The sequence below is a fragment of the Buteo buteo genome, chromosome 6, assembly GCF_964188355.1.
Source record: "Buteo buteo chromosome 6, bButBut1.hap1.1, whole genome shotgun sequence".
Classification (NCBI taxonomy): domain Eukaryota; kingdom Metazoa; phylum Chordata; class Aves; order Accipitriformes; family Accipitridae; genus Buteo; species Buteo buteo.
In genome coordinates this window covers 4,912,534-4,927,820 of record NC_134176.1, presented here as the reverse complement: position 1 = coordinate 4,927,820, position 15,287 = coordinate 4,912,534, and the positions used below count along the sequence as shown (strand labels likewise).

The window sequence follows — 15,287 nt, the reverse complement described above, 5'->3', positions numbered from 1 at the left end:
CAACCTTCGGTCCTGCAAGCCCTGCCCGTGCACCAGCCGCCCACACACCCGGGTATCGGTGACTCCCCGGCACAGCCCAGACAGCGAGCGCAGAGCGCACGACTCCCAGCGTCACGAATCCCAATATCCAGCCACAGAGCCCGGCCAGATCCAAGTCCACTCGAGGTCTTTCTCCAGATGTCTCGGGGGTAAGCACACTACACTGTGCAATGCAGTGACAGTTAATCATGCAGTGTGGACTAGTTGATTAGAAGCTTGTAGTGCAAGTTAAAACTTGTATTTCTTGATTTGCCAGATGACACTTGACATACTAATCTATTATGTGCCCGGTGAGTAACGGCTCTTTGAAGTGTATAGAACTGCATTCTAGTAATTGGAATTTTGCTCTTAACTTCACAAATTCTTCTATTAAGAAAAATATGTATGAAAAGTTTTGTCCTTACTTAGGTGCCTAAGGGCTCTTACTACACAGAGGTTAAGGACAACCTTCCTATCAACGTCCCACCCTTTGGACAGCGTGGAGGCAGTTTCCAACAGGCTGGTCAGTGGATCAACACCTGGAGAGAGTTCAGGCATCTGCCTTCACAACCCCAGACCAGAACTAACGCACCCTACGTTGTGGATCTAACCATGCACAAACTCACCGCTTTGCAAGACCCCTGGAACAGTTTTTTTCAAAACTAACTACTCCCCTAAGAATTATGTAGATAAGTATCACTTGTCAGATGCTCCCCAAAACTTTGATTAAATTTTTTGGGGCCTGCAGGGCAGTAAGCAATTAACATAATTGGATCATCATGCTCACGTCTTCACCTCTACCAGTGCAAGAGAGTTGCAAGAGACAATTCATTTGAGGAATCCAGAGCAGCAGACAATCCCACAGCTAAACACTCTTAAAATGAAGCATTAGCCACCCATTGTGTTGTTCTGTTAACAGATGTAAGGATTACACTCGGTGCACGGTCTAAGAAGAGCTTGTTTTCTAAGCCTTAAAGTGGATAAATATTTTTTTTCCACTCTTTACTGCTCACTGCTGCCATTTTTACCTTCCTGAAAGGGTGAAGGTGTGGACAAAGGGAGCAGCATTGGCCAGCTCAGCGTGAACCATTCTGCGGGCCACCATATACGAAGAATGTAAACATAGTGATGAGTGATGCCCAGACTTTGTAGTTCACACCACTGCCAAGCCCTGGAGTTTCTCAAACATTACTATCCACCCTATCCTACCAAACTCCTGAGAAGCATATAAAAACATTGGTTTGCAGGCCACTTACCACATCCACATCTGTCAATCTAGCACAGGAACTGTTCAGAGCCAGGAAAAAATCCACACCACACTCTCTTCGCAGGTAAAAAAATAAGTCACATTCCTCCTCTAGAACAAGATCAGATCTTTTTTTCTCTTGATTAACAAGGCAGTTTGTGAACAAGCGATACCTGAGGCTGACATGCTACAATAGAGCAATAGTCACATCCACATTTAATATGCCTTATGCACAGGCTGCAAAAATCACAAAAGGAAGAGGAAAAACACTCACAGAAGTCAAGTAATTCTGATTTTATATTCAGTCTTTGCAAATCAAGGATGTCCTATTTTTACTATTCAATCAAGGCAAAAGTCTACACAAGCATGTCAAAAGCAGTAATTGAAAAACAGTAAACACAACAGTCTTGAAAATACGTTTAATGTCTAATCTTATACAAAAGTGACAGCATTTTCAAAAAAATATCAAATCCTGTATTTATAGCTTCTCACTATCATACAGCAATATTTGTTTCATCTAAAGAAAATACAGCAGCAGGTGATAATCTATACTTTAAAGATGTGATTGCTTATATTTCATATTGTAAACAAATGCAGTATGTCAATCTCAAAGCACAAGTCAAAACGAACTTCTCAGCAATTTAACTCAAATGATGCATAGAAATGTACAAATTCCATTGCAAAAGCTTCAGGCCAGAAGTTGCTCACACTTGACATAACATGTGATAAAGTTACTACACGGTATATAGTGACAACTTGAGTTTTTACACAATAGATTAACAGGTATACCCTTTTCACTGCTATGCAAAGAACTTTGCTCACAAAAACAAAGGGGTTATGAAACAGTTTTCATGACCTCAAGAAATACGAATATACATTGAAAAACATCCCATATATACTGAATTTTAGCCTAAATGTTCCAGTAATAAATCCTGCCTATTTCAGGAAGAACCTAGAAGTCTAGTTACTTTTACAAATCCCCTTTCCAAAAATCATTACTCGCTACGTTTGCTTCATCCTTTCCTACCTCTTCCCATTCCCTGCAAAGACATATGGCCAGTGCAATTTCAAACTGGAGTGCTGCTACTGCATGATCCATTCATTTGGAATAAATGTTTTTTCATTACATTGATTTATAATCTAAGGCTGCAGGTATCAAAAAAGCACTTGAGCAAATGTAGTCAGTGTTCTCTTACGTTTTTGATGAGTCTTGCCAAGATCTAAGCCAAGTTGGTTTGGGGGACAACTGGGGCTTGTTTAAGGTTAGTGAAGACTTGTACTTTTGGTTCCTATTCTAGGCTTACAGATGCTAGGTTTTAAGCTGAAATGTTAAGTGTTTTTTGTTCAGCTCCAGTATTGTCTTCCTAAAACAAAAAAGACACATACCTTTGCTATTAGCTTTCATGACATTAGATTAAAACAGCCACAGCCGAGCTGACTGTTTCTGCAAAAACATTGCAGGATTTTGCCATAAAGGCTAAGACTACTAACAAGCATCACCACCAGGTCACCCCATTTGTTTTTTTAAGTAGTCCATCACATGCATGCAGGAAGCCACGATAAGGTACTGGAAGAGAATTAACTTGCTTTCACAGTTCTGTGATACAAAGACTCCCTAATGAGCTACCATGTTAAGCAAAATTTGTTCCTAATTCTACCTACAGAGGCTAAGTTAGGATATCCCCAGCTGGGGATGAAACAAACTGTCCATGGTCAAAGTCTAGGCTATGAAGTACCACAAAGAGTGCCAGAACTCCTCACTGACACATGGCTGTGTGTCTTGGTAATGCTAAACTAGCATTGCAGCAAACCCCTTGCATGCTCTTTGCACAGATATGGCAGGAATATGAAAACTTACTGCAGTGCCCCTTCAGAGGGGGGACAGCTACGCAGCAGTGCACAGGCTTCTAGACATTCAATTACTCCTAAATTACACTTACTCAGTGAGGTATGCAGACACCGAGCTGAGAACAGAGGACTTGCCCCATTACAATATTCGGCAGAGGCCCGATGAGACCTCCTCGTTCTCAACTGTGGCAATAAGGATCTCTGTAGCTGACAGAACTAAACGCCAAGCCAAGAACTGCCGGGAAGGGAATTGTCAGGTTGAGTTTTTTGATCTTTTAAGCTCAAGTTCAGTTTCAGGGACTCTGAAAAAGTCTGCCGAGTCTACACAACCCAGCAGCAAGGTCAAATTTTAAATGACTAGAACCCAGGTTAGAAATAGGGAAGTACCTTACCTAAGTGGGAATCAGTTTCTCTTTACATAGACCAAGCCAAACTTCCAACCACCACAGAATGAGAACTGGCAAAATGATGTCCTCATTTGCATGCATAAAACTCACATTTGTTGATTCAAAGTTAACTGCACATCCAGGTTATTTAATTTGCACATAAATGCCTGTTTGTGAACACGAACAGTGTGCTGACAAGTCAGACCAAGTATTTCGAATGCGCATCTTCTCTTCCGTAGTCCCAGACTGAGCAATTGTTTTGAGTATATACAAAATGCTGAGAAAACCTTCAAGTTCACATGCTCTGTCTCTTTAGTTTGAATTACTGTAGCATGTTCAAAAATTTGATTTCTTGACAAAAATCTTGAAACACTTTTTATTGACATTTTAGAATAACCTGAAAAGCGACAAAATATGACTATCCATCCATTCGGTGACCAGCACAAGTCTGGCAACAAGACTTAAAGCATTCATGGAAATTTAAGAATTAACTTTTTTTTTTTTAAGTCCTTGGGCCTGAATCTTTATAATCCTTACTTGGCAACTCCCATTTTCCCAAGGAATACTTGCCAACATAAGAACCACAGATGTTAGTTTTATTTCTGCTCTTCGAAATTCATTAAATCAATTATGCCAGCATACGAGCAAGGTAAATTTATGCAAACTGCTCCTTCATACCTCAAATGCATGTACAAGAGGCAAGTATTCTTCATAGCCCCAAACATTACTGAAACAAAAACCGTAAAAATCTCTGTAAGTAGTGGATGAAGGTGGAAAGCTACAGTATTTTGTTGCCCAGAACGTATTCAACGGTAAGGCTGCAAGAGACAATAATTCATGGTCAATACAGGCTTTTCACAAAGCAGTTAATTCACAGTTACAAAAATTCTTAATTAAAAACAAATTCATCCTTACAATTTGTTATTCCCTCCCTCTGTGCCCTAGAAGCAATCTCTCTAGATTACAGAGACTAGAATATTTTCTCTTTTAGAAATTATTAGAAGGCTTTCCCCCCTTTTTTGCCTTTTAGAGAAGGCTTTCCAAGTAGTAGAAGACCACTGTAATGTGATGCTTAAATGCACTCCAACTTGATATAATTTCACTGTCCTAGCATATTTAGTTAAGTGTTTAAGAAGTTGGCTATTATTCCGCTGACTACAGAAATAAGACAGATGTGCTGAAATTCCTTACCTGCACTAACAGGTCTTATGCAACACAATTTCCATGCTTAAAAGTGTAACATTTTAGAGTAATTCAAGACCAAAATTAAATACTCACATGGGGACCACCAGGCATTGATGGAGCACCAGCAGGACCAGATGGCACTTGAAAAGGATTAGGGGGCGTAGGATATAGTCCTGGAGCTGGATATGATCCTGTGGGTGGAGGAAATGGACCTGGCGGTGAAGGTCCCCATGTTCCAGGTGGGACCGTACCCCATGGTACTGTTGGCGCAGCCCCTGGAGTCTGGGTAGGAGCGGAATATGGCCCTGGGGGTGGATATGGCATGCTAGGTGCAGGATACTGCCCTCCCATTGTTGGTCCCCATGCTCCAGAGGGCATGGATCCCCATGGCCCAACGGGAGCAGGAGGTGCAGCTGGCTCTGTTGGACCACCATAAGGTCTTGGAAGCTCTGGAAAGGGCATATTTGGTGGAGGATATTGCCCTGGTGGGACAGGACCTGGCACAGTTGGGGGTGGATATGGACCACCAGGAGGAGGGCAAGAGGGTCCAGTAGGAGGAGGAGGAAATGGAGCAGGCGGTCCAGGGGGCATTGAAGGATACATTCCTGTTGGTGGAGGTCCGAATGGCACGCTGGAAGCGGACGTATTTGGTGGCAGTCCGGCTGGCGCCGTAGGGGGAGCACTTGGGTTGTTCCAAGGATTCGAAGTTGGCCAACCCTGCGGTGGCTGACCAGGCTGTTGACCAGGTTTTGTACTGCTCACTTTGGAGGTTTTAGCAGGCGACTGATCTGGTAAAGCATCTGCCAACTAAAAGATAAAGCATCAGTAAGAACATAAAATGCCTACTGGACTTACTGGTTGCAGACATTCACCCACTATGTGTATACGTTTCAGTTGCCAAAACAGGAGGAGAAGAGCTCTTTGTTGCTGCACAGAGAGGATTACATTCATTTTTGTGCAGCTTCTATCATTAAGGGAGAAGAGGCATTCTGACATGCTGCAGTTAGAAAACCAAAGATAAAAGGTGACCTACCACACATAGCAATAAGCAATTTCAGCACAAATCCGAAAAGAAAAGATTTTCATAGGTTTCCATTACAGCTATTCTGACACTATTAAAGCACAACTCCCTTGTTAATATCACAGCAGAAGAGAACCCACAAGGCACCTAGCAGCTTCATGTTTAGTCCACAGATTGCTACATCTACCCAAAAGGAAAACACCACAACTGCAATACAGAGGAAATCGCCTCTCAACTGTAAGCTCCCCTTCTTCTTGAAAAAGTATGTCAACTTTTAGAATGAAGTAACACAACTGGCTGATCTTCAGGAAAGAAAAACTGTTACTTACCGAAAAATCATCAGTTCCAGACATTTTGCTGAAAAGTAAGGTAAGATAAAGTGAAATTTGTTGAAAATAATAAAAGTATTTCAAGCAAGAGTTCATGAGACAAACTCTACATTTGTCTCATTCAAACCACAGTAAGTGTTGAACTGGCAGCACCTCTTAGCATTGGCTTTGTTTTAATGACTCTGGCCCACACAGATACGCGCTACCCAAATACTTTCCTCTTGAGAAAGTTCTCATGAAAAGGAAAGTCTTCAGCCTCTACCTGTCTCATCTCAGACAGGACTGACACATAAGGTTAAATGTGTCACATTACACTAAGAAAAAAAAAATTTCAAGTATTCATACCGAGGACGCAGCCTACCCAGACAGCAATGCCTGTAAAGTATTCAAGGTCTTTTCTAAACCAGGACTCGGAAAAGGTATGGCAGGCTGCTTGCAGGTAAAGTTAATGCATCTAAACCAAAACAAGATTAAATCCCCGTGCAAATCTTACTGTCAGAAATACAGGAACTGCAGTTTGCTGATGCTTTATCCCCCAATTATTTCAAAACACACTAAAGGTAGTGGATGATCTTATTTATGTTCACTGACTCTAAGCTAGCTAGCCTTAACTGAATGTAGACATGGCAAAGGTGTCATTAATGCATATCTAACTTCTAACCTCTCAACACTTACAAGAAGCACTGAAAACAGGGACCAATGAGTCATGTGCTATCTTTTCATGAAGGCAACTACTGCACTTAAAGCTTTCCAGAACTTCACCACAATGAACACCAACTGGCTTTGTCAATCTTTATTAGCCATGCAAAAGGGCAGCTGAGTTACACTCAGTTTGACTAACTGACAACAAATACAGACTAGAGGTGAATAACTGTTAAAAAGATGACCAAAAGCTGGTGAAATAGGTAGATGTGCCCCAGGACAGCCAGAAGGTTTTAGGGGAGACTGTAGGAGATAGAGAGGAACATAAGAGGAGGAAAAATGCAAAATATAAGTGAAGAGCACAAATACTACTGCCAAGTTGACCCTCATGAAAAACAATCCTTGGTTTTCCTTGTTGATGGTGAAGACCTGACTTTTAACACAGAGACTGGTCTCAGGGATGGAGGTCTGTACAGAGAGCCTGTAACAAATAGCTTTATATGCTCCATTAGATTATAAACTACATAATGTTCATATAAACTAGAGTAATCTCTGAAACTGTATTGTGAGTTTATTACTATCTATTCCTAATCTTAGAACAGTACTGGATCAGAACAAGGGGCCATTCAGCTCAGCATCCCATTTTATCTTCAACAATGACCAGCAGGGAAGAATAAGAACAGGGATGACACTCACCCCAATACTTCAGTGATACCAAGCTCAGAGACTTCCTAAGTTGTAGGCAATTTCTATGGAATAACAGCCCTCAAATAACTTCTTTTCCACAAACACGTCTGGTTTCCCTGCTTGTACCTACAACATCCATTGGCAAGGAACTCCACAGGGCTGCTATTTGTTACACAAAAAGGCCCCTTCTTTTTTGTTCTAAACCTGGATCTTACTAGTTTCAGTTGTTGCTCCTTCATTCTTGCAGCTGAGGAAAACAGCAAGTCTATTCTTATCCACCCTACCCATGCTGATCATTATTCTACAGATTTTTACCATTTTCTTGTAGCTGTTCCTTCTCCAGGCTGCGAGCTCTAGCTTATTTCATTGACCCTTGTGCAGCAGCTATTCCATACCTTTGATTACGCTCTCTGCTTCTCTTTGAGGCTTTTCCAATTCTTTTGTATCTTTTGAGATGAATGACAAGAAAGAACCACACAGAATTCAAGATGTGAGATAACCATTGATTTATACAGTTTCATAATTATGTTCTGGTTTGTCTTCTATTTCCTTCCTAATACTTCTTAATGTTTCATCTGCTTTTTGATCACTACGGAACTGACACTATTGTGGCAATATTTCATTCCTCAGTGTTAAGGGTCAGCCCATCATTTTATATATGAAATTATGTGCACCAGTCTACATTTATCTACTCTGAATTACATCAGATTTATCAACATTGAATTATATCTGCCATTTTATTACCTAATCCTTTCTTTCCTGAATGGTTTCATATCAACAAGACACTGCTCATCTCATTTCCCAAGTTATTTATGACCACTCTGAGCAACCCAGACCCCTGTGGAAACACAGTGAACTTCTCGGGTTACACCTAATAATTTAAATAAACCTTTTAAGAAATACCTCATAATTTAAATAAACCTTTTAAGAAATACCTACCTACAAAGTTAGCACCCTGGAAGTCAGTGCCTAATTGCATGAATCCAAAGGTTTGTTAAAGCTCCAGCATTAGCTTATAACAGCATGTGGTGGGTTATCCCTGGCTGAACGCCAGGTGCCCACCAAAGCTGTTCTATTCCCGCCCCCCCCCCCCCCCCCCCCTGAACAGGGGAGAGAAAATATAACAAAGGGCTCATGGGTCAAGATAAGGACAGGGAGAGATCACTCAAGCAATTACCATCACAGGCAAAACAGACTCAACTTGGGGAAAATTAACTTAATTTATTACCAATCAACAAGAGTAGGGTAATAAGAAATAAAACCAAATCTCAGAATACCTTCCCTCCACCCCTCCCTTCTTCCTGGGCACAGCTTCACTCCCAGATTCTCTACCTACCCGCCCCGCAGCACAGGGGACAGGGATGGGGGTTACGGTCAGTTCATTGCACGTTGTCTCTGCCGCTTTGTCCTCTTCAGGGGCAGGACTCCTCACACTCTTCCCCTGCTCCAGCGTGGGGTCCCTCCCATGGGAGACAGTCCTCCACAAACTTCTCCAACGTGGGTCCTTCCCACAGGCTGCAGTTCTTCACGAACTGCTCCAGCATGGGTCCCTTCCACAGGCTGCAGTCCTTCAGGCACAGACTGCTCCAGCGTGGGTCCCCCACGGGGTCACAAGTCCTGCCAGAAAACCTGCTCCAACATGGGTTCCTCCCTCCATGGGTCTGCAGGTCCTGCCAGGAGCCTGCTCCAGTGCAGGCTTCCCACGGGGTCACAGCCTCCTTTGGGCATCCCCCTGCTCCAGCGTGGGGTCCTCCACAGGCTGCAGGTGGAGATCTGTTCCACCGTGGACCTCCCTGGGCTGCAGGGGACAGCCTGCCTCACCATGGTCTTCCCCACGGGCTGCAGGGGAATCCTTGCTCCGGCACCTGGAGCATCTCCTCCCCTCCTTCTGCACTGACCTGGGGGTCTGCACCAAGGGTTGTTGCTCTCACATGTTCTCACTCCTCTCTCTGGCTGCAATTGCTGTTGCACAGCAACTTTTCCCCTTTCTTAAATCTGTTATCTTAGAGGTGCTACCACTGTCACTGATGGGCTTGGCCTTGACCACGGGCGGGTCCACCTTAGAGCCGGCTGGCATTGGCTCTGTTGGACATGGGGGAAGCTTCTAGCAGCTTCCCACAGAAGCCACCCCTCTAGCCCCCCCCGCTACCAAAACCTTGCCACACAAACCCAATACACAGCAGTAGTTCCTTCAAGTAAGTACAAATATCTGTATCAGATGAGGTAGACTGTTCAGATAGATGACTATTTGTTTAAAGTTGAGAAACCAACTGAATTACATCAGGAAAGTGGTTTCTGCTCCCATTATTAACAGCTGAGCTGTTCAAGAGACATCTACCAGAAAAAGCTCAATTTCTCTTCAATAAATACCCCTAATGTTAAAAGAGTTCATTAGTTTTTTGCAATGTACCATGCTCAATAATAATCAGAGGTTGATATGTGCTTTTTACTGGCATTGTAGTTCAATTTACCTATATAGACATAGAAGCTATTTAATATAACCCGTAAAATATAGGAAATCAATCATTAATGTACAGACAAGTACAAAAATAACTTTTTACGTAAGTGCACATGTAAATGTATTCATAAGAAAAAAAACCAAACAAAACCAGGTTAACAAAAAGCAACACCAAAACAGGCCAAAAGAATCATCCTTTTTTTAGGCAGATGGAGAGATGGAATAAGACCAACTGAAAAACAGATCTACAAGAGACTGAAAAAAAGCTCACAGAAGAAGTTCGAACATATGCCGCAAGGGAGAGAAGGAAGAAAGGAAACAAACCTGAAGGAGAACTCAGAAGAAAATCCCATGATCTGTCACAAAAGCGACAGAGAGTAGTAAATTCAAGTCAAAGCAGTGGATGAATACAGTTGAAACAGGCCTGCTTACAAAATATCAACAAATACCCCCAATATTTGTCAGTAGGTAATTTCAAAATACTTCTGTGACATGAAAATTAAGGAAACAATTCTACTGCATGACTTATAAAAAAGTGTAGTTAAGCATAGCTTATAATGAGATTTAGTGGCTTTTTTACTTTGGCAAGCAGACAAGAGCAACATTTGTTGGCAACATTTAGCATAACTGAGTCAATGCCAAGCATGTCAAGGATCCTCTCGCAGACAGGATGGCCTACTTCAGGGACATTTTTTAAACATACATTTAATCTGGGTATTGCCACCTTCATTTAATAAAAAAGAAACTGAAATTACCATTAGATGCATTCAGAGAACATATGAACTAATTTGTACTTAAACCTAGAACCCATATTCCATTCAAGTCATTCAACACATAAAGCACTTCAATCAAAACCTTACAGAAATATCAATTATATTTGTATTGCCCAAGGCATTCACATGCTCACAAATTGGACTCAGAGACACTGTCAGACAGAAGACCTCCACGTAACTCCATTTTAAAGTCCCCACTGGTCACGTGTGGGCTCAAGATTTTAGAAGAATGTACTGCATGGTGCCTTGACTAGATTTCTAGAGTCGATAGAGTTAACAAATGGATTCTCATTTTCTCTTGAAGCTTTCCTAGAAGAGCACTGCGCAAGCACTGACATGAGCAGAGAAAAGCCGATTCATGTAATAGCCGTCCGTTTGCCACATTTAAACTCTACTTCCAACTACTCTTTCCTGGACTTGGGGGGAAGAAAGAGCGAGTGGAAAGAGCATTCAGGAGTTTAAGTAATTTGGCAGGGAGTAGAAAGACTACAGAACTGGCAGCATTCAAACTGAAGGCCTGCTCACATCCAGTGTGCTGTAAGATAAGATTTCCTTTGTTTTCTGAAGGCCGCCGCCCCTGGAAACATCCCCTGCTTTCCAGAAGCGCAGAGCCTGCCAGCTCCAGATCGGCTGGTCAGGGCACCATTTCTCAGCCACCTCTGAGAACACATTTGGCCAGATGTGAGGGAAAGAGAGACTGACATCTGCAAAAAAGGCATCTAAGAGCAGAATCTCCCTCATCTTTTACCCTGAAGAGCGATGAGATGGCATGAAGGACTTCCACTGCACCTACCCAGAAACGATACACAGCCAAATCTTCAGACCACAGTCCAAGCCCTCCTGGACACCCATGAGCTGCTCCCAAAAATTAACAGCAGGTAGACGAGACAAGCAAGCCTGCTGGGCTCTGTGCCACAGGCTGGAGAAAGGTTGGGAAGCACTCCTCCGACATGGTACTGGCAGGCTAGGTCTACCAACAGCGTTCAAGACCAGCTGGCGATTTTCAGAGAGGTCTGTGAAAATCCCATTTCTGGAAGCGTGATGCTACATGTGGCATACTAAATCTGTCCTACTAAACAGCTTCCACAGTGTTTTTTAAGCTCTAAACCCTCTCTGATCACATCCAGCCCAACTGAAACTGATGGATGCAGCAGCATTTTTTCCCATGCTCTTGCCTTTCCTGGCTTTTATCCATCATCAGTCCTCAGGGACCCTCATTAGAAGGAGCTGTCCAAAACAGTTTTTCTCTCTTTTACTAAAGCTATCCAAAACTAAGCATCAACTGCCTGTTGTGGTTTTTTTTTGTTTTGGGTTTTTTTTCGAGTTGTATGACATTTTTCGAACACTTGATGTGCCCGATTTAGTTCCTGTCTCCAAGATCATCTTTCAAACACAGAAAAATGCTTTCTAGACGCAACAGGCTCTGCTGCATTTCCACTGGGTGGCATGGCTCTCTCAGCAAAGAAGTTCTTTTGTCACTGTAACATGACTAATACCTACCAGCATAACCTCATCTACAACAAGATTTCTGCCCACATAAGTATAACTACCCAACATAGCTATACCGATAAAATGGAAGAGAGACCAAATCTTTGACAGCTTCTAAATGTTTTCTAAAATATGCAAATTTCTGCAGCTTCCACCTTCAGGCATTAAGCGTCAACATTTTATAGCTGGCCTTTCCCTATCTTTAATGCCTTCTCAGCAGCTGCACTGATGCACTTATGTACCATGCAATCATTTAGTCTGACCTGCATGTTTATTCATTGGGAGAACAAAGACAATTGGTAAACAGACTGAAGGGAAAAAAACAACAGTTACATCACTAGTAGCTACGTGAGATTTGGTAATCTTTCTGCCCCTTCCCACATCCATTTTGACTGACAAAAAGGAGAGAAGTCAGACTTTTAGTTTTCAGATTTTCCGGACAGATTGAATTAAGAGTGACAACCAAAATGTTGCATTTGCTATAAATTATCAACTACCAGAAAAAAATAATTCTTCAAAATAGAGGTCTTACCAGTTTCCAAAACCTGTAAAATATAAAGCCATAAGGAACTGTATTCTGTTCCAGTCTTCCACCCATGACAGGCCATTTACTTTCACAGCTGCCTCCCCACCAAGACCAGACCTAATCACTTCAGATGGTAACCACATCACAGGCAGATGGTTCCAAACCAGCAGACATCTATCACTTCTGAGGTGGCTTGTTTGTGTGCCAGCTGTGATACAAAATCAGTGGAGAACAGCGAGTCTCCATTGCCAAAGATTACTCCTGTCCACACCATCCTATCCTGTGAATCTTCAAAAGATGTATTAGTCCAGCAGCTCCAAATAATTAAAACGTATCTTCCACAGTCGCCTCTCAACTTTCTTGAGAGCTGTGGAGCCCATTCTCAGCATGTTATCCTCATTTTTTAAAGTGTGCTTTATTTCCCATTTATAGCTTTAGCTTCCAATTATCAATTCTTCAGAAGTCTTCCCAAACTAGCTGTAAAAGCTATTTAAAGAATACCTGTGTTCTCCTCCTACCAAAGTTATATACTCAGGAATTATCAGCTTAATTATTTTTGTCTGTTTTGGATGAAATAAACATACTCACCCCGAGTGTGAGTGATTATCAAATCTCTTCACTGCAGGGTTTTTGGTGCGTTGTCCCCGTTGCTCCCCCCCCCAAAAATCAAAACTGTGTGTCATATTCCAGTTCTAGCCTCAACAGTAACAAACCACACACCCTTCTGCTCCTTAACATAAGCTCTTTTCCAGGACAACTGCTTTTCAGGATACAATCTCGCTGCATGGATACAGCTGGCATCTTTCACATCTTGATTTGGCACTGTTAAAACGTACTTGAATGAACTCGAGTTTCAGGAATATCAAAAGTGCTTTCCAGGACTGGCTTGATATTTACCACAAATTTTTGCATCAGCCACTGGCCTCCACAGGTTTTGGGGAAGGTAGTTTCAGGGTGTGTCATTTTTGCTTAAAAAAAAAAAAGCTACCTTTGTTCTAACATCCACTGACAATGAACAGCATCAGATCAACGCTGTTTTCCATAGAAATCACCTAGAAGCAAGTTCTCTCTCAGAGATGAAACCTGTCAGATAAGTAGTTCTCTCTCCAAGCAATGTGCCCTTTGATACCACACAGTGCTAGCTTTCCCAGTAAGTCAGCTACCTCGTTAACATTTGATAAAATGAATCAATTTATCATAAACTGCAAGAAATTGACTTGCCCGAGCCCTTCTTTGGCGAAGAACCTTTGAGTTAAAGAGTCACTGACACGCGATCCACAAGCATTTATATAGTCATTTACAGATTACGACCATATAGCATAAACACGAGCCGAGAGAGCATTCTACCCGACCAAGACATGAACAGCTACCACCGTTACACAAAGTAAACCGGGATCCGCTACAAACGAACCTCCTTCGCTGTGCCGACATCAGCAAAGCCGGCCCCACGTAACCGAAAGCGGCAGCAGCCATTAGGCCGCCACCGGCACCCCCAACCAATACGCCCTCCCCCGGCGGCGGGTCTCCGGGCGGGGGGGGGGGGGAGGCCGGTTTCTGCCACTCACTCGAGGCCAGCGACCCCCGGTACCACCCCTCCGCAGCTCGCCGAGGCTGAGCGAGTCGGCGGCACCTCCCGGCCCGCCTCTCCCGGGGGTTTGAAGGGGGAAGAGCCACCTGCGGCCCGGCGGTCGCCGGGGGCGGTGTGGGGTGGAAACCCCCTCCCTTCCCTTCCCTCCCCACCCCGGTCAGGCCCGCCCTCCCTCCCTCCCGCTGGCTGGCTAACGGGCCGGCCGGGCGGCAGAGCGCCGTTCCGGCCCGCCGGCCGCCCTACAGGCGGCGGGTACCTGGGCGGGAGGAGCGGAGCAGGAGCGGGAACGGGAGCGCGGCGCAGGCCAGGAGCCAGGCAGCAGGCGGCGGCCCGCAGCACCACCGCCACCCCCGACGCCCAGGCGGAAGCGGAACTGCGTCACGCACCCCGCCTCCCCAACGCCCGGAAGGTCACGCGCTTAGCCCCACCCACCCCCGAGGAGCGTCGCGCCCACTCCCCGCCCACACGGCTGCGGGGCACGTGACAATCCCCCCCCCCCCCGTCCTCCCCGCCGCCGCCGCCGCCGCCGCCGCCGCGCGGTCACGTGGTCCCTTCCCGCCCACTGACTCCCGCGCGCCCAGGGGCGGCTGAGGCGCTGACAGGATTCGGCCGGCGGCTGCCGGCCGCCGTGGGTCGGGGTCCCCACCGGGACGGGCGGCTTTTCTCCCCGGCCTCGGAGCCCAGGCCTCCCACCCAGAGGCGGGAGTACTCGGCCACGTTCGTTCCGCCGCCCGCCGAAGGGTGTTTTCAGCGGCGCGGAGGGTGATCTGTAGCCCTTTGCCGTCTCGGCTGACGGGTTTCCCCTCAGTTAGCACAAAATCCCACCGGATTGTACCTAAACTTAGCCAAAACGTCTGCTTTGCACATTTCGGACCTAAAGGATGGACGGCGCACCTGAACGCTTGGCAGGTTTTCTCACACGAGATAATGACCTCTCCCTGCCTACCTTCATATCCTCAGAGCCTCGTGGTGAGGAGGACTAAATACATCGCATCGTTTGCCTGCCCTGCCCCTCCGAGCTATGACACTAATCCTGCAAGCATTTGCATACACAGATAATTCCGTTAAACTCAGCAGAAACGCGGGCATGGC

At 44.5% G+C, this 15,287-nt stretch overlaps 1 protein-coding gene across 1 annotated transcript; it reads right to left on the bottom strand.

Annotated features, from left to right (window-relative positions):
• Positions 1-1,668: 1,668 nt before the first annotated feature.
• On the bottom strand, positions 1,669-14,563 carry MAPK1IP1L (mitogen-activated protein kinase 1 interacting protein 1 like). The gene is made up of 4 exons (XM_075029514.1): positions 14,452-14,563; positions 6,034-6,061; positions 4,777-5,490; positions 1,669-4,316 (listed from the first exon to the last, which is right to left on the bottom strand). Exons 2-4 carry the CDS (start codon positions 6,055-6,057, stop codon positions 4,305-4,307), a joined length of 750 nt encoding a protein of 249 aa, XP_074885615.1. The 5' UTR covers positions 6,058-6,061; positions 14,452-14,563; the 3' UTR covers positions 1,669-4,304.
• Between the last annotated feature and the right edge of the window lie 724 nt (positions 14,564-15,287).

Bases quoted from the DNA above. Each gene is read 5' to 3' on its own strand.
- MAPK1IP1L (XM_075029514.1), bottom strand. From the start codon at position 6,057: ATGTCTGGAACTGATGATTTTTCG. The intron at 5,491-6,033 runs GTAAGTAACAGT...TTTATCTTTTAG, and splicing joins CTGGAACTGATGATTTTTCG to TTGGCAGATGCTTTACCAGA.